This window comes from Myotis lucifugus, unplaced genomic scaffold, assembly GCF_000147115.1.
Source record: "Myotis lucifugus unplaced genomic scaffold, Myoluc2.0 scaffold_12, whole genome shotgun sequence".
In the NCBI taxonomy this organism is placed as follows: Eukaryota; Metazoa; Chordata; class Mammalia; order Chiroptera; family Vespertilionidae; genus Myotis; species Myotis lucifugus.
Window position 1 is genome coordinate 4,986,015 of NW_005871060.1, and position 17,874 is coordinate 5,003,888.

At 40.5% G+C, this 17,874-nt stretch overlaps 1 protein-coding gene across 8 annotated transcripts; it reads right to left on the minus strand.

Moving 5' to 3' along the window:
• Positions 1–582: 582 nt before the first annotated feature.
• ABRAXAS1 (abraxas 1, BRCA1 A complex subunit) lies at positions 583–17,635 on the minus strand. 8 transcript variants are annotated; one of them, XM_006084566.3, is made up of 9 exons: positions 17,474–17,635; positions 16,044–16,134; positions 11,927–11,963; positions 9,756–9,822; positions 5,835–6,028; positions 3,908–4,027; positions 3,094–3,178; positions 1,506–1,620; positions 583–1,097 (listed from the first exon to the last, which is right to left on the minus strand). In XM_006084566.3, the coding sequence occupies exons 1-9, from the start codon at positions 17,558–17,560 to the stop codon at positions 664–666; spliced, it is 1,230 nt and encodes a 409-aa protein (XP_006084628.1). In that variant the 5' UTR covers positions 17,561–17,635; the 3' UTR covers positions 583–663. The 8 variants fall into 8 exon arrangements, with proteins under 8 accessions (XP_006084628.1, XP_023606140.1, XP_014307502.1 ...); XM_023750372.1 differs by having other exon boundaries at positions 16,044–16,130; positions 17,474–17,600; XM_014452016.2 differs by lacking the exon at positions 17,474–17,635 and adding an exon at positions 17,043–17,057.
• Between the last annotated feature and the right edge of the window lie 239 nt (positions 17,636–17,874).

Genomic DNA, 17,874 nt, shown 5'->3' on the forward strand with positions numbered 1-17,874 from the left:
CAGGCTTCTTATGTAACCAGTAAAACAATCCCAGAAGAAACTCATTATTTGCAAAATCATTTCTGGTATTATGTGGGCTTCCTAAGCACCCCATGGTAACTAGTGCATGTTAACACATAGATAAAAGATGATAGTTTTTTATGCTGGCTATGAATTTGCTCTATTAGGAAATAACATGGAAAAGCAATGGCCAAAGTGCGTGCTCAGCATTTCATATAGTGAGTGAAACATGAAGGCTTCATGTGATGTGTATAACTTCATGGAAAATTCTCACAATTATGAAACAGACAAATACAAAAAAAAAATAGCAAAGCTCTCTTAGCCAACCTACACTTAACCAATTCATTAAATTGGGTTAAACTAAACATTCTTCCTAAAAATCTTACTGAAGCCCATGACTCTCCTACCTGTTGAGTTCTGCATTGCCAAGAGTCAGCTATTTTGTTTTCATACCTGTAAGTTGATTTGTTATTGTATTGATGAAAAATGAGCATTAAAAAGAAAGTTACTCTTGCAATAAAAACTAAGTAAATGCTTTGAAAGTCCAATAGAAATAGCTTTAAAAAATAGTTGTCAAATTAGGTGTGGTTAGGATTTTCTTTTTAATGTATTACTGCAAATAGCCAAACACAGCTGATCAAAAATCTTTTGGCCTTAAAAGGATCAAAATGTAGGAGACCTTGGATAGTCACCAGAATCCTTCATTTTCTCAATCTCCTCATCTGTTTCTGGGCTGCTTGTGGATGATTTTTCTTGGTTACTACTATCAGTATCTGTTTTAGATGGTTGACTTTGTATCTCCAACAGCCGTGACTTCTTGAATTGCCGTCTGTCATCTGTATCTAAAGCTTTACGCTTCATCTCTTGCCGTGCAATACTAGCTGGACTAGCTTCAGGAATGTCAGTGTATTCTACCATTAAGGTCAGGTTGTCCACCACATTGAGTTGGTGATTGGTATTACAGCTACTTTTAGAGATATGCCGATTTTTCAAGGAGATAACACATGAGTGAAGAAATTCACAATCTGGAAAAAAGGTCCGTAAAGCTTGACAAAGAATAATGTTCTCTTGGGGGTCTTTTTGGACATTCTTCTCTCCTAAAACAAAATAAAGTAACAGTTCAACATACAATAGTTGTTCCACAAAGCATTTATAGTTATCTGTTAGTAAAGTTGAGTCAGAAATACTAACAATTTTATCAAATTGTCTAAACTGAGAAAAATGACTTGCATAATCCCAAACTCCTACTCATGCCATAATATTCTAAGAGAATATTATAATTAAATTCTTTAATGTCAACAATAGAATATATCTATAATAGTACCATGTTCTTTGCTCAGTGGGATTTAAGAGTATTAATAAAACAATTATTTTTAATCTTAAGATGGGCAAATTCATCCGTGCAGCTGGCTCATCCATAATTCAAATCAGAATTTTTTTTTTTTTTTTTTGTTTAGAACTTTTTTTAGGTATAGAAAGAGGTGGTGTGCGAACTTTTTACTTACGTGCTGCTTGAATCTGTGCTTGTTTTCTTTTTTTAATTTCTTGTTTTAATCTGTTTACATCCTTTAGTAGTTTCTCTACTGCTTCTTCACTCTCTTCTACTTGTTTGCATATACTCTGCAAAATAAAATAATGCAAGGATATGGATAAAGTTCCCAGTCTGGGTTCATAAAATCCTTCATGGTACATAATATTAAGTATTATTTGCTTTTATAAAAACTTTAATTTTGCTATTTTTTGGAGGAACTCAACAATAAGCACTTGTATGGTACTTTATAGGTAGTAAATGTTTTACAGATGTATTAACTTCCCTAGCTTTATCATACCAGTTATTTCTTTGATAATGCACTGAAATAAAAATAACACGCTTTGAAACAAAAAATACTGAACTGTTTTGAGAGGTAAACATTTAATATTAAAGAAAAGTGACTGAATTTTACTGTTATGGAAGAATTTTCATACAGGACCTTCATAATTCCTGTAAAAGAAACTATTTTTTTATTTTTAACTGTTGACACTATTACAGATGAAAAATGTTTAATATATCAAATAAATAAAAATCATGATACACATTGATGTGCCTTTATCACTATCAGCTATATAAAAGCATGTATACATTAGGGAAAAACTGCAGAATATGGCAAAGTGAAAATAGTTATATTGCAGTGGTGGAATTCTGAATGTTTCTCTTTTCTAAAATTCCTGTACTATCATTCATATTAGTAGTGTGTAAAATGTATTAACGTCATTTCTCTTAGTGTGCTATATTGATGAGTATGGTGACCATGGAAGTATACTACTGTAATCTCCATCTGGAGGAGGCATAGTTGACTAGCAGCCCAGCTGCCATGCTTTTGGACCCACTACTGTGTCTGTGCTTAGGCCAGGCTTTCTCTAGGCTGCTCTTAGTGACTGAGCATGTGGGTATTATTACAAGTCCATTCCTATAGGACAGCTTTGCCTGGCTGAAACTTTTCTTGTCCTGCAGTCTAAATAAAGCTCTTTCTACCCAATTTGCTTTCTGTCTTCTTTTTCAGGAGCACCCTCCCCTTCTCAGCCTAATAAATCTGTCTAATCCTACCTTGATGTTTACTTCTCAAAGGACTGAACTGACAAAGACAGAACTAAATACAGTGCTAGACTGTCTTGTTCCCAAATATTTGCTGTTGTTTTTATCCTATAAAAGGATTATATGTCCCTACCTATTGTCATGCGATGTCCTCTGACCAATGAAATATAAGTGGAAGAGACAAGCCATCTCTGAGCAGTTTTAAGAACTGTGAACTTCCACTAGCTTTCTTGCTCTTCCTTTGTCATGGGAAGAGCATGTCCCATGTAAGGGCTGCACCTTCAGTCTGGATCCTAGAATGAAGATACTAGTACTTAGAACAGGAACAGAGTTGCAGCCAAGACATAATGCGAGGCTAAACTTTTGTATGTATAGGCTACTGAGATTAAGGTCTTTGTTACTGAAGCTAAATGAAACTAAAATTAAATCTAATCTAATGTCAATTTATCCCTAAAAATTCTCAATGATCAATTTGATATCAACTCTAAAGTGGTCTCTAAGTGTTGGACAAGTTATGTTACCTTTAATTCCTCTTGTAAAGAAGCATACATTTCATTTATCTTGTGTACTTCCTTTAAAGATCCATCTTCTTTAAAAAACTCAGGGCTGTAAAACATCATTTCATCAGGCAAGTGTACAGAACTCATTTAATGATATGATGAAAAACTTATTGGTAGTTGAGCTATGGAAGAATCACAGTCATATTTTACTGATCTTAAAGCTTCATTGATTGAAAGAGGCAACATTATTTTACATACCAAGAAGAAAAAAATGCTAAGGTATGGTTTGTAAAACATCCCAATTTGAGGTAAATTTAAAACTGTACATCTTAGAATCAATGAAATGTAAGACACTGGTAAGCACTGTGGGAACACAAAAATAAATAAAATCTAGTGCCTTTTCTGAAAGTTTATTCACTAGGAAGTATCCTGTAATACCAGTGTTGCTATTTCTGACAGTCATTTCTTTAATGATCACAAAAAAGTTGTAACTTAGCAGCTGGTAGTATGTGTGAATCTTGGCTAAAGCCTCATTTTTTGTATTTATTATGCAGTCTAATTTCATGCCTTTAATCTGAACTGATGCCTTAGAAAATTTATTATTTTAAGGCTAGCTACTTATTCTTAGAAAATACGTTAAAATATGCAACAACTTCCCTCTGTATTTTATAAATGGACAAGTGCTAGAAGGAAATATGGGAAAAGTAATGTCTAATTTATTTGAGTGATATGGGTATTAGTCGATTTTCATTTTTATTCAGTTGTATAATTTAAAAATTAATTTCAGTAAATGAATAGGAGTAAGTTTAGTGGGGAAGCAATTGAGGAATCTCACCTGTGTGTTTTTACTGCTCGGCTAAAACCAGTGGATGTACAGGAACCTGATACAGTTTTATAACCTAGTTGTTCAGACATGCCCAGGTTGGCCACCACTAAAGGTATCCTATGAAAAAGTCTGAGGAAATAAAATTTTAAAATATAAACCTAGAATAAAGGCAAAGATTAGCATCTACTTATTAGTATAGACTACCTTTCCCCTACAAGATTAAAAAATAAAAAAATCCTATTATTACTTATCCAAGATAGAATTTACTGACTTGAGGAAAACGGCTTTTAAAAGTTGTTAAGTGCCCTAGTCAGTTTAGCTCAGTGGTTAGAGCATTGGCTCATGGACTGAAGTATCTCAGGTTTGATTCCAGTCAAGGGCACATACCTCTGTTGCAGACTGGATCCCTGGTTCTAGTTGGAGTGTGTGCTGGAGGTAACCAATCGATGTTTCTCTCTGTCTCTCCCCCTCCCTTTCAGACTCTCTAAAAATCAATGGAAAGCCCTAACTGGTTTGTTTCAGTGAATAGAGTGGACTGTGGACTGAAGGGTCCCGGGTTCGATTCCGGTCAAGGGCATATGCCCAGGTTGCGGGCTCGATCCCCAATAGGGGACTTGCAGGAGGCAGCCGATCAATGATTCTCTCTCATCATCAATGTTTCTATTTCTCTTTCCCTCTCCCTTTGTGAAATCAAAAATATATTAAAAAAAAATTTTTTTAAATAATAAAAATCAATGCAAAAATATCCTTAGATGACTATTTTAAAAAAAGTGGCATGTACATAGTATAAAATAATTACATAAAAATACTTTTATGGCTATTGTAACTGATTAGCACATCCAATATAATAAAAGGCTAATATGCAAATACTGAATGGAGGAATGACCAGTCGCTATGACATGCACTGACCACCAGGAGGCAGATGCTCAATGCAGGAACTGCCCCCGGTGGTCATTGTGCTCCCACAGGGTGAGCGCAGCTCAGTCAGAAGCCAGGCTCACGGCTGGTGAGTGCAGCGGCGGTGGCGGGAGCCTGTCCTGCCTCTGCGGCAGCACTAAGGATGTCTGACTGCCGGCTTAAGCCATCAGTTGGACATCCCCCAAGGGCTCCTGGACTGTGAGAGGGCACAGGCCAGGTTGAGGGACTCCCCCTGAGTGCACAAATTTTGTGCACCGGGCCTCTAGTATAAATATAAGGCTGTATTGTTGAGATTTAGCCTATCTTCCATGAATAATAAAATTAACCTTAGTTGGTACTCTTTTAAAATTCTCATATTCCATGAAAATGTTTATATAACCTTTGGGGAGTCTGTTAAACCATTTTGGTAGATCATCAAGAACTACCTTGCTTCCTTGTAGAGGTTGTAGAAAAGCTGCTCAAGTATCTAGGTTTAAATTCTACGTTATATCCTTTAGCAACCAATATCTAAAGCACACAGTCCTAACCAGTTTGGCTCAGTGGATAGAGCGTCGGCCTGCGGACTCAAGGGTCCGAAGTTCGATTCCAGTCAAGGGCATGTACCTTGGTTGCGGGCACATACCCAGTAGGGAGTGTGCAGGAGGCAGCTGATTGATGTTTCTCTCTTATCAATGTTTCTAACTCTCTATCTCTCTCCCTTCCTCTCTGTAAAAAATCAATAAAATATATTTTAAAAAATGTATCTAAAGCACACATTTTTCCACCTTATGTTAAATAATAGCAAACCCTCAGTGCCAGAAACGTAAGTCAACATTCCATACTGGGCTTCTAATTTCTTTATCTGACATTCATTTTCCCATCTATTAAGAACAGATGGTAAGACACACTTCAGAGCAATATTATGACAATCTAATGTAACAATGTATGAAAATACTTGGTAAGCTACTAAAAGTGCTATAAAAATATTGAGTGTATTTTTCAATTAGCTGAAGATAGCCAATGACTGGCCAACATTTACCCTTTCTGTGGTTTATATAAGGCATGCTCCAGCCGATGAGTAGAACAGCTTTCTGTTATTATACTTGGTGTTAATAGCAGAAAAACAAGTTCCCGGCTTGAAAGATGCTGCTGTAAATTTTTGTGAAGTAGTCTTTCTCTAAATGTCATGATCTGGTCTGAATGGCGTCGGAATTTGTACCAACCCACTACATCCTGAAAGGAAATACAGAAAAAAACAAAACACTTAATAATTACAATTATTATGTGTCTTATCATAATTAAGCAATAAAATTGACAGCCTTAAAAATGGCTTTCTTAATATTTAGCAAGATTTGGGGCATATGTAAACAAAACATACACTTAAATATACACTTTTACACTTTGTAAAGTATGCAAACTGTCTTGCAGTTAAATTACTTTTTATTCAGTTTCAGGACTAAATTTTATTCAATATAGATTGGGGAAAAAAGATTAACTTCTTTTATGACATTTTGCTCTTTTAAAATCTTAATCTTTAGCTTGGCCATGCCACTGGTGGGTGACCCAGGCCGGTACCAGGCACTGCTCCGGGCTCAACCATCTCTATTTGGGGGAGACTGTCTGCTTCCTGCTAGTGCTTTGCTGCGGGGGGTGGGGGGAGGGTGGACAGGAGGGGGTTCTAGCGCTGGGGGTGGCCCTGGCAGAACTGGTCACCGCCCTGGCAGCCCAGGCAATCAGCCTCCTGAACCACCAGGGAGCGGGGAATCCAGGCAGTGGGGGGTTGTTTGAGGCTGCAGCCCGCTTCTCACCCATCACCTGGGCCCTGCCACCTCAGGGGGAGTGACCACGCTGCCTGTGGAGGAACCAGTTGTGTCCACAGATGAGGTCATCTTCCCACTCACTGTTAGACTGGCCCCAGGGGCACCTAAGGCCAAGGGCCTAGAAGTCCCCTTGATTGCTGTGGGTCAGTGGTCCACCCCAAAGCTGCCCTTCACCCAGAGCATCTACACCCACTACCACCTGCCCAGCGTTTGTCTGGACGCCCATGCTTTGTGATGACTGCTTCTTGTGAGTCCCCAGTTCGGACCTATGAGCATTTCAGTCACCTACATGCTGCTCAACAATCTCCAAGACTTCCTTGCTGTGAGGCTTGTGTGGACCCCAGAGCACGCACAGGCTGGGTGACTTTGAGGATCAATCAAGACTGTGCTCCTGGAAGACCCTTGCTGAGGAACACTATACAGATGTGTTTACTGGTCGCTGTTTCTGCCCCCCAGGAAACCAGCTGTGTGAGGACCTTCGGGCCATGCAGGCTGCCTAGACTCCATTGTCTGCCACACGCCTCTCAACCCTGGCTTTTCCTGGAAGGGCAGTGCACTCACTCACCTTCAGTGTAGCCTTCCAGGCTCTAAGGACAGGGCTCTTTGAGGTGGGCTGGGGAGGTGCTGGAGAGGGGGTGGACGGTGTGGTGGGTGATGCAGAATGTTGGGATAGGAGGCATCAGGGCCGCTAACTGCTGGAGATGAAATACAATGGATGGCACTAAAGGCAGGCCGAGGGAAGGTGGAATTTAGGTCCAATATTGGTCTGTCAAGGGGAAAGGTGATTTGAAAGGAGGTCTGGGGCCTGGAAGCCAAGTGGGAATGCTGATCTGTGTCTTTCCACCCCAGCTGAGCCAGCACATGAAATTGAAGCTACAATTCACTGCTAGTGTGTCCCACGCTCCACCCGAGGCCCAGCCCCTCTCTGGAAAGAGCAGTCCCAGCAGTCCAGCTATCCGGGACTTGGTGTAGAGGCACCAGGCTAGCCTGGGCCCCTCTCAGTCCTTCTCCCACCAACAGCCTTCCCGCAGCCACCTCGTGAGGTATGGAACCAAGGGAGGGGAGCCACTGGACTCAGTAGAGGCCGGAATTGGAGCGGGAGCAGGAAGCGGTCCTGAGGTCTAACTAGAGCCCACATCCTCTGCCTTCCTCCAGGTCCAGCAGTGTGATGGAGCGCAGGGCCATCACACCTGCTGTGGCCTCCCTAGTTGGCTGCTCCCTCTACCTGCCCCCAGAAAAGGCTGTGCTCTCTGCACAAGATTGCAACTGCAAGTGCAAAGTCCTGGTGGTGGAGCCCATAAGGTAGCACCTTGCAGGCCCTCTTACACTCCCAGAAATCGAATGTCTCTGGAGGGGGTCCTTGTTCCAGGCTGTCTCCCCCTAGGGATGCCTCCCATTGTAGGTGAGGAGGCCATAGCCTGTCTGTGTCTGCTGATGAGGTGAAATGGGCAGGTATGGCTGCAGCACTAAACCAACAGTATTTCCCTGACTTCCTGGTGGGGGGGAGGGGGGAGAAGGGGTGCTGGTTCCACCCCTTGGTCAGGGCAAGGGTTCTAAGAGCTCCCTTGTTTCCCTGTCTTGTTCCCTGGTTTTAAGTTTACAAAGTGGTTTCTCATTCCTATTAAGTTGTCTTTCCTACCTCTGACATTATCCCCCACCTACTCACCCTAGGGCTGAGATTAGAGGGTGGTGATTGGTGATGCTAAAGGGACCCAGACAATGACCCTCCTGTCTCAGAGGTGAGGGGAGATAGCTAGGTGGCCTCTTCCTGCCCCTCATGATTATGTTTGCAGCCTGAAGCACTTTAAGTTGTGTGAGTTTTGTTTTTGTTTTTTGTCTGTCCCTGTAACTTATTCTCCAATTACTGCTTCCAAATGAAATAAGACTATTAAATGCCTGTTCAGGAGGGAAAAATAAAATTTAAAAAAATCTTAATCTTTAGTCAAAATTTAAACTAAGAAAATGTCAATGAAAACAAGTTGAATTCCTATATGGATACTTGGTTTGTTAAATAAGTAAGTTGAACCTAGAAGCTTTTAAAACTGAAATTTATATGGTAATGATTTATCACCTACCCCAGAGAATTGGTTTCAAGATTGAATAAGATCATGTGAAAGGGTTGTGAACATGCTAAAAAAATGTGTTGTTAAGTGTTACGAAACCTTTTTTTTTAAACTACCAAATTAATCTCATTTGCTGAAACTTAGTAATTGTAAAAAAAGAGAAAAACAATCACTTCGCTTAGAGATCTGTCTGTGACCATTTCAGCAACTAAGTTTTATATTTGCTCATTTAAATTGAGGAAGTTAAAATTACTTTTTAAAAAAATATATTTTTATTGATTTCAGAGAAGGGAGAGGGAGAGATAGAAACATCAATGATGAGAGAGAATCATTAAATGGCTGCCTCCTGTACACACCCTACTGGGAATTGAGCCCGAAACCCGGGCTTGTTCCCCTATCAGGAATTGAACCATGACCTCCTGGTTCATAGGTTGACGCTCAACAACTGAGCTATACTGGCCAGGTAAAGTTACGTCTCTTTACAACTAAAACATTTTTACAGGTACGTTTAAAAAACATAATTTCCAACAAAGGATTTTTTGAAAGAAACTTCTTTTATTGAATTTACTTTTATTTTCAACTCAGAGATCAAAAAGTTTTAAGAGGAAAACAGTACCCAGAAAAAATTTTGTATTTGGGAAAAACTATCTATTTTGATCATTCAACAAATTTTAACTGAACACCAGGTATGCTGTGGAGGAATCAAATTAGGTGCTGTATAGGAAATCATCCCTGCACTATAAAAACAAGTAACTGCAGCTATGTAAAAACAGTAATGGATTAAGTCCTAGAATAAATGGTACTGGGAAGGGGTACGGTGGGAAAGTAGAAGAGGAAGAGATCAATGTTCATTAGACTAGTCAAGGGAAGAATGAAAACAAGATTAATTCTTTTAATGACTAGTTTTGCTTTCAGAGCAGCCCCTTTAAATTTCTGGAAAGAACAAGCCTTACCTCACCTGCTTTATAGGACACCGTGATGACACATGGTGCTTAAAAGTTCTGTCAAAGTGTTACATGCTTTTAGGAACTGAAAATAATACTTATGATATAAAAGACAAGGTAAGTCAGGGAATACCTTTTTGATACTTGATAGTATTTTCTTCAGTGCTTGCTCATTTAACTCACCAGAAGAATTGTAGAAACTGTAAAAGCCAAAATTAAAGGCATTTCAAATAAGCTAAAAATATGATTTTATTAGCACCTTTAATTTTAGTTACTCCTAACCTAACTACCCAACCCAAATCCATATATACCTACCTGCTTGTCAGATGAAGTTCTAAAATAAATAGTAGAGAACGTTCTCAAAGTATTAGATTTAAAGTGGTAGAAATATGAGGTCCATAAGCAATGAAAAAGGAAAAGGGGTAGAGAAACCTCAAGAGATAACTTTGGGCATCACATTTTCTTGAAATAAAACACTATTCATTAAATACAGGTATTTGTGAATTCACGCAGCCAGTTCAAAATTAATTCATAATTTACTTATTAAAACTTAAAGGAAAATATTGATACATACAAAAGAGATGTGAAATGAGTATTGGAGCACAATGAAAAGACAATTTATTCATTGTTAATTCCAAAGGCAGTATTTGCATTAAATTAAGAGAAGTGTTTCAGGAGTTGGTTGTTTTGTTTTGTTTTGTTTTGTTTTTAATGGGGAGTGCAGGGGAGCACAAAATAGGTACTGCTTTAGTTTAGTGTTCGTTGTTCTGTAGCTGGAAAGTCAAAGATGTAGGGAGAATTAAAAGATAATTCTAAAAGATTTTAAACTCTAAAGCGTTTACTTCCAGTCTTCTTTCTCTTCCAACAAGGAATGCATGTAATATTTTCCTTCTGTTAACATTAATTGAGATAAAACATATTCTTTTCTATGATGGTGCACTATCTGTAATGCAAAATCCTTTATAAATAAGTCACTGTAATAAGTTTAATGGTAATTCTAATCTGTACACTAAAAATTAAGTTACATAGAACTGAAGGTATATCCTAATGGACAATGTTTTTTCTTTTTAAATTACAAATGCTTACATTAAAAGTTTTTAATGGAGCCCTAGCTGGTTTGGCTCAGTGGATAGAGCATTGGCCTGCAGACTGAAGGGTCCCAGGTTCAATTCCAGTCAGGAGCAGGTACCTCGGTTGCAGGCTCCTCCCCAGCTTGGGCCCTGGTGCCTGTGCAGGAGGCAACCAATCAATGTGTTTCTCTCACATTGATGTTTCTCTCTGTCTTTCCCTCTCTCTTCACACTCTCTAAAAATCAGTGGGAAAATATCCTCGGGTGAGGATTATAAAAAAAAAATGTTTTTAATGGAAAAATAGACAAAATAAAGTGTTCCATCTTCCAAAGGCAGGTCCAGAGAAATACTTTTCATGAGTCTCCACCAAGAATCCCTTAGTCATTCAACAAATATGTTTGTATGTTCATTGTATGTAAGGCACTATATGAGCTGTACCTCTTATTGGTGCAGCAATTTAAGTCTATAATAAGCCTTTATTTCTATCATCCCCTACCATAAATTTTTATCACCTTAACCATGTGCTCCATTGCAACTCTTACACAATTACTAAGTGTGACTGTAAGATAATAATGTTGATTATTCATATACAGTTTATATAAATCATAAAGCTATTTAATTAAAACTATACCATGTTATAGTTATAACTGTTTGCTTTATGAACATTCATTTGTGTACTTTTCCAAATGTATGTAACAATACTTCAATAAAAAGTATTTAAAAATACCACAGCTTATATTAAGAGCTAACAATACTACTTCTATCTATAGGACTAAGAGCACAAGTTTTCACCCTAGAATAGCAAAAGGAAGCAGGGTAAAGAACCTAACTGGTTAATTGACAAAATATAACATTAAAAAAATACAGTAAGTGAAGAAACCTATGATAAACTAGAATAAAAGGGTAGGAAAAAAGGCTGCAGTTGATGTATGAAATTGTGTCACTGAGTTTATAATAATGCAATGAGATGAGTGGGTGTGAGAAGGAAAAGCAATCCTCAAAGTAAACTGGTACCTGGGAGAGGCAGTAGATACCAGCTAACACAAGCATATAAATACAAAGAATGAAATATTAGGGTTGAAATGAACAAGTAAATTTTCATGTATTAAAAAAAAGTCTTTTCATTTTAAACAGCAGCACCATATATAACAGAGATACTCTGTTAGTTTTAAAAATTACTTCACTTGCAGAGTAATTTTCACAGTGGATCATTTACTTGCTCTTGCTTACTCACCTAAAAAGCTGATAACATGGAATATATTTCTGAATGTCTGGAAAAAAGAATTTTTAGTTACAATTACATTAATTGTTATTTGAATAACATATGTCAAATACTTCGTCCCAGGAAGTACTTTACCATTATCTCATTTAAACCTCAGAACAAACCTATGAGACAGATGTTATTCCTTCCATTTTAAAGATGAAGGAACAGGCAGAGAGATTAAGTGACTCTCCCAAGCCAGTGGTAGGGCCAACATTCAAAGAGCTTCACTCCTAACTAGAGTGGCATATTCCTTCTATGTATGTTACTAACAACAACACAAAAGATAAATTCAAAGTTGCAATTTTTCCTTTGAGTTCTAAAACGGGTTATGCTCTAATTTTACTCAATTGATAAAAACAGCTGTTAATGGGATAATCTTTTGTTATTACAAGTAGTTGTCTCACAAAGGATTTGTTAATGTTAACTACAAACTATCAAGAAAAAAACCCAAACATCTTTTTCTTTACAGGGCATGGGACGATGATCTAACCAACTGAGCCATACCGGGCCAGGGCAAAACCTCTTTTAAGAGGCTAGTTTTATTTCTTGTCAATAGAAATAAATCTAAATAGGGAAAGTGATCATCTTCCTTAGACATTTTTCTTCTAGCAAATGTATGCTACCCTCAGATAAATCTCTGTCTGAAAAACCACTGAACAGATAAGTCTTTGTAACTGATAACAGCTAAACATTCTCTGGTGCAGATAACAGAGAGTATAAAATGAAAATTTCATTAACCAAAGCAATATAGGAATTTATATATCTTGGATTTTATCTGTTATTATGTGTCTTAAAGTAATCTAACATTTTAAAATAATTTGAGCAAATAAGCGTTTCTATAGCACTTGGCTGACACCTTAAAGCTGAGCACTATCCCTGGCACAAGGACTCAGTAAATGGTTGCTTATTTAAACTCCTCAAAGTGTGTTTGATACTTTGGGCAGCATACCGATTTAAAGAAAAAGCCCCCCCCCCCCCAAAAAAGGTCAAATACATAAACTCTCAATCTCACTTGTAATTAAGAAATGCAAATTAAAATGATTTTTTTACTTATCAAGTTGGCAAAAATTAAAAGACCTGATAATAACCAGTGGTGGCAAGATTATGGGGACCCAGGTACTTTTACATATTGAGGAGTCTAGGATGGCATGACTTTTCCAAAAGGCAATATGTCTACCTCTAGGAATCTGACTTTCAGATATATTCAAAGGCAAAAAAGATATATACACAATAAAATGTCTACTATTTTATTACAAATAGAAAGTCATTCATAGCTGTTTAAATAAGTTATGGTATGTCCATATAGTGGGACTCTGAAGCCATTAGTAAGAATGACAAACTATATACAATGGCATTCTTCTGTACTAATAACATCTTGGAGATATTTATTCATGTATAGATGATCCCATTTGTGTAAATGAAACATATACTAGTACATATGAAACCAATAGTGGTGGCCACAGAGGAAACTAATGAGAATGAGTTTAAATTGACTTTATATATTTACTTTACACATATACACTATATTTATACACACATGTAAATTTACATATATGTACTTCCATTTTTAACTTTTTAAAGTGGCAAACAAAAAATGACATGAATAATGTGAATATCCTAAATAATAGACAAACATGGTAATTGACCGTACCTTCGCTACACCTCCCATTGGCTAATCAGCGTGATATGCAAATTAACCGCCAACAAAGATGGAGGCTGGCAGCCACGCAGCTGAAGCGAGTAGGAGGCTTGCTTGCTCCAGTGATGGAGGAAGCCAAGGTTCCCCGCCTGCCGCGGCCCGGCTCTGAGCTCCGAAAGCAACAAAGTTTCAATTATTGAAGCTAAACAAACCCCAGATACCTGCTTTCAGCAGGCCGTGGCCTCAGAGCTGGAGCGAGCAGGAGCCCGCTCTCAGCTCCAGTGACGGCAACAAAGTTTCAATTATAGAAGGTAAATAAATCCCAGAATAAAAAAAAAAGAAAAAAAGAAGAGGCTGGGAGCTTCAGTCGTCGGCCAGCCTGAAAACGGCCTTCGGCCCCTCACCCAGACTGGCCAGGCACCCCAGTGGGGACCCCCACCCTAAAGGGGGTGTGGCCAGCCTAAAAACAGCCATCAGCCCCTCATCCAGGCTGGCCAGGCACCCCCGTAGGGACCCCCACCCTGAAGGGGATGTGACCAGCTGCAAAAATCCATCAGTCCCTCACCCAGGCTGGCCAGGCACCCCAGTGGGACCCCCTCCCTGATCCGGGACACCCTTCAGGGCAAACCAGCCGGCCCCCACCCGTGCACCAGGCCTCTATCCTATATAGTAAAAGGGTAATATGCAAACTGACCCTAACAGCAGAAAGACTGGGAATGACTGGTCACTATGACACACACTGACCACCAGGGGGCAGACGCTCAATGCAGGAGCTGCCCTCTGGTGGTCAGTGCGCTCCCACATGGGGGAGCTCTGCTCAGCCACAAGCCAGGCTGATGGCTGCCAGTACAGCAGTGGTGGTGGGAGCCTCTCCTGCCTCCTCAGCAGCGCTAAGGATGTCCAACTGCAGCTTAGGTCTGCTCCCCGCTGGCAAGTGGACATCCCCCGAGGGCTGCCGGGCTGCTAGAGAGAGGGATGTCTGATTGCCAGCTTAGGCCCAATCCCCCGAGGAGTAGGCCTAAGCCAGCAGGTGGTCATCCCCCGAGGGGTCCCAGACAGCAAGAGGGCACAGGCCAGGCTGAGGGGACCCTCCCCCACCCCCCCCACCCCCGCCGAGTGCACAAATTTTTGTGCACCGGGCCTCTAGTAAACTTATATCTTTCTGAAAAGCAATCTGAGAGTACAGATCAAGAACTTTAAAAATGTTCATAACCCTGTCTGGCAGGTGTGGCTCAGTGGTTGAGCTCAGACCTATGAACCAAGAGGTCACAGTCTGATTCCCAATTAGGGCACATGCCTGGGTTGCAGGCTCAATCCTTTGTGGGGGGCGTGCAGGAGGCAGCTGATCAGTGATTCTCTCTCATCAATGATGTTCCTCTCTCTCTCTTCCTCTCCCTCTCTGAGATCAATGAAAATATATCTTTAAGAAAAAAAAAGGTTCATACCCTTTGACATTATAATCATATTGCCAGGAAAATATCTATAACAAGGACAATATCTATACAAGGATGTTCACTGTAGTATAACTTATAATAATAAAAATTGGAAATAACTCTGATTATAATTTACTTATTTTAAGGACTGCTGAAAGTCCATAGAAGGCCATAGAGAATACAATGCAGTTATAAAAAATGATAGAGGATAATTTAACATGGGAAAATGGTCATGATACAATGGTGTCATGATGCAAATTTTTTATAAAGTACACCACCAATTTTTGTTTAAAGAAATATGCTCAGGCCCTGGCCAGTGTGGCTTAGTTGATTAAGTGAGCGTTGTCCCATGTACCAAAAGGTCGCTGGTTTGATTCCTGCTCAGTGCACATGACCGGGTTGTGGGCTAGATCAACAGAAACATATTTAAAGAAAAAATGTTCAAAAAAAGCTGTATATGTTAATCAGAAAACTCCCCTATATATTTTAAAGCTCTCTTTTTCCTCTTTTCCCCCTGAAAGAACAGCTGCCATCATTGTTTCCCCACAGTAATGTTATATGCTTACGTCCCAAACTTTTTCTGCTTTAGACTAGGCCATGGCCATAATTTTAATTGAGAAATGAGGACAAGCCTGAATGGTGTTGCTCAGTGGTTGAGTGTTGACCAATGAACCAAGGGATCATGGGTTTGATTCCTGTCAGGGCACATGCCAGGTTGTGGGCTTGCTTCCCAGTAAGTGGTGTGCAGAAGGTAGCTGATAGATGATGTTTCTTTCTCATCAATGTTTCTATCTCTCCATCACTCTCCATTTCTCTCTCTCAAATCAATAAGAACATATTTAAAATATATATATTTTTTAAGTTGTTTTTTTAAAGCGAAATAAAGGCAATGTGGTCTTTTAAAATCTGCTTTTAAAAAATTTTTGTTTTTTAAATCAATTTAAAAAGTAATTTATGTTGACCCCTTTTTAGCATAAACCATCAACAATAGGAGACAAAGAAATAAGTTACTCACCTATTGTATAAATAACTTCAACATCATCCATTTGGGAATCAGTAATGCTATTCTTGGCTTCACCTTTCACTTCCCCAAGGAGAAAACCTTCCTATGGATAAAAATAAGAAAGGGTAAATATATGGAATATACTGATAGTATGACCATTCAGTCACTTAACTAACCAATCTCTCAAGTATTTAACAATGTATACAGTATGTGCTTCCAGCTTGGGGGCACAGAAAACAAAGACTAGATGCATTCCAAGTTTAGTTGGGAAACATCATCTATCAGCTACCTTCTGCACCAGGGGGTCACAGGTTTGATTCTCCGTCAGGGCACAGGCCCAGGTTTCAGGCTCCTTCCCCAGCAGGGAGCGTGCAGGAGGCAGCCAATCCAAGTTTCTATCTCCCTCTCCCTTCCCCTCTCTCTAAATATCAATATAAACATATTTTTAAAAAGGAAAAAAAAAATCACCCTTTAAAGACTAACGGAAAAAGATCTAAGAAACAAGGGCCTAGCATTATGACACTTCCCAAGGGCTAATTATGCTACAGAGGACTTACAGACCCATTCTGTTTACATTTACACTAAGACATTCCAAAATAATTTCCGCAGCTACATATATCAAAAGAGTCCTATTTGTCTTTTCTAGGTGTTAATCAAGGTTATTTAAGAAATAACTAGAGTTTGTTCAGTATTTTCTAAACTACTAGCAAGTTATTAAGCACTTACTCTAGGGAACTACTTCCTGGGCTAAAGTTTTACAGTGTTTAATTTCATAAAAATACGTTTTTAAAAATAGACACTGTATTTTAAAAACTACTTCATTACTTCAGAGGGTTTTAACCTAGGCAATTAGTATGAAATAAGCATTTCAATATCTAATATTTGAGCATAACTATTTAAATCATAACTGAAAGCATCAGAAAAGGAACTAGCTGAGGCCTTACAACTTAATAAATTTAATACTGATGCAAACGTCAGAGATCCGATACCCAATTAGGCTTTTTCACCCACTTAGATTCCCCCCAAATGGCCCCTGGGTGCAGCGCCTCTTTATCCCGTAACCGGCTATCATTTCAGCGAACTGGCTGTGGTGAGAACGGAGGACAGGGAGCCGCCCAGCCCCAGCCCCAGCCTGGGCGGCGGAACGCGGTGTGCTTTCTACTCACAGCCAGCCGGGCCAAGAAGGGGGGCGGGGGAGACAGAAAGGGGGGGGGCGTGCGGGTCACTCGGTCTGGGCTCGGAACAACGCTGCTTCGCAAAGGGAGGGCTCATCCCGCAAAGACCTCGCGGGCGGGAGGCCCTCGGGCTGCCCAGGGGCGGGAGGCGGCAGCGCCCGCGGGCTGAGGCCGGCGCTGCGGCCCCGGGAGCTCGTGGGCAACGGCGGGGAGGGCGTTCGGCCTCTTCCGAGGCGACGCCGGATCCCGCCCCGCCCCTCAGCTCACCGAGTCCGAGTCCGTGTTGAGGTGCTGGAAGGACAGCGCGCCGAGCACGAAGCCCGAAAGCACCGCCGAGGTACTCTCGCCCTCCATGCTTGGGCCGCCACAGCCGGGAACCCCTGGGAGCGCGCCAGGTCCGATCCCTCTCTGAGGCCGCACAGCCGCAAAGCAGGGCTGGGCGAGGGGGCGGGGCTGGGCGCTGGGCGGGGCCATGTCGGGCTGGGGGCGGGGCCTAGCGAGGAGCGGGACAGGGCGAAGGGGCGGGGCGGGGGCGTGGCCCACGCCGGGCCCAGGGGCGGGGCCTAGCGAGAAGCCGGGCTGGGAGAGGGGCGGGGCCTGTCTGGGAGGCGGGGCCCGCGCGGTGCACAGAACGCGGCACTCTCCGCTGGGAAGCGGGCTGGGGAGGC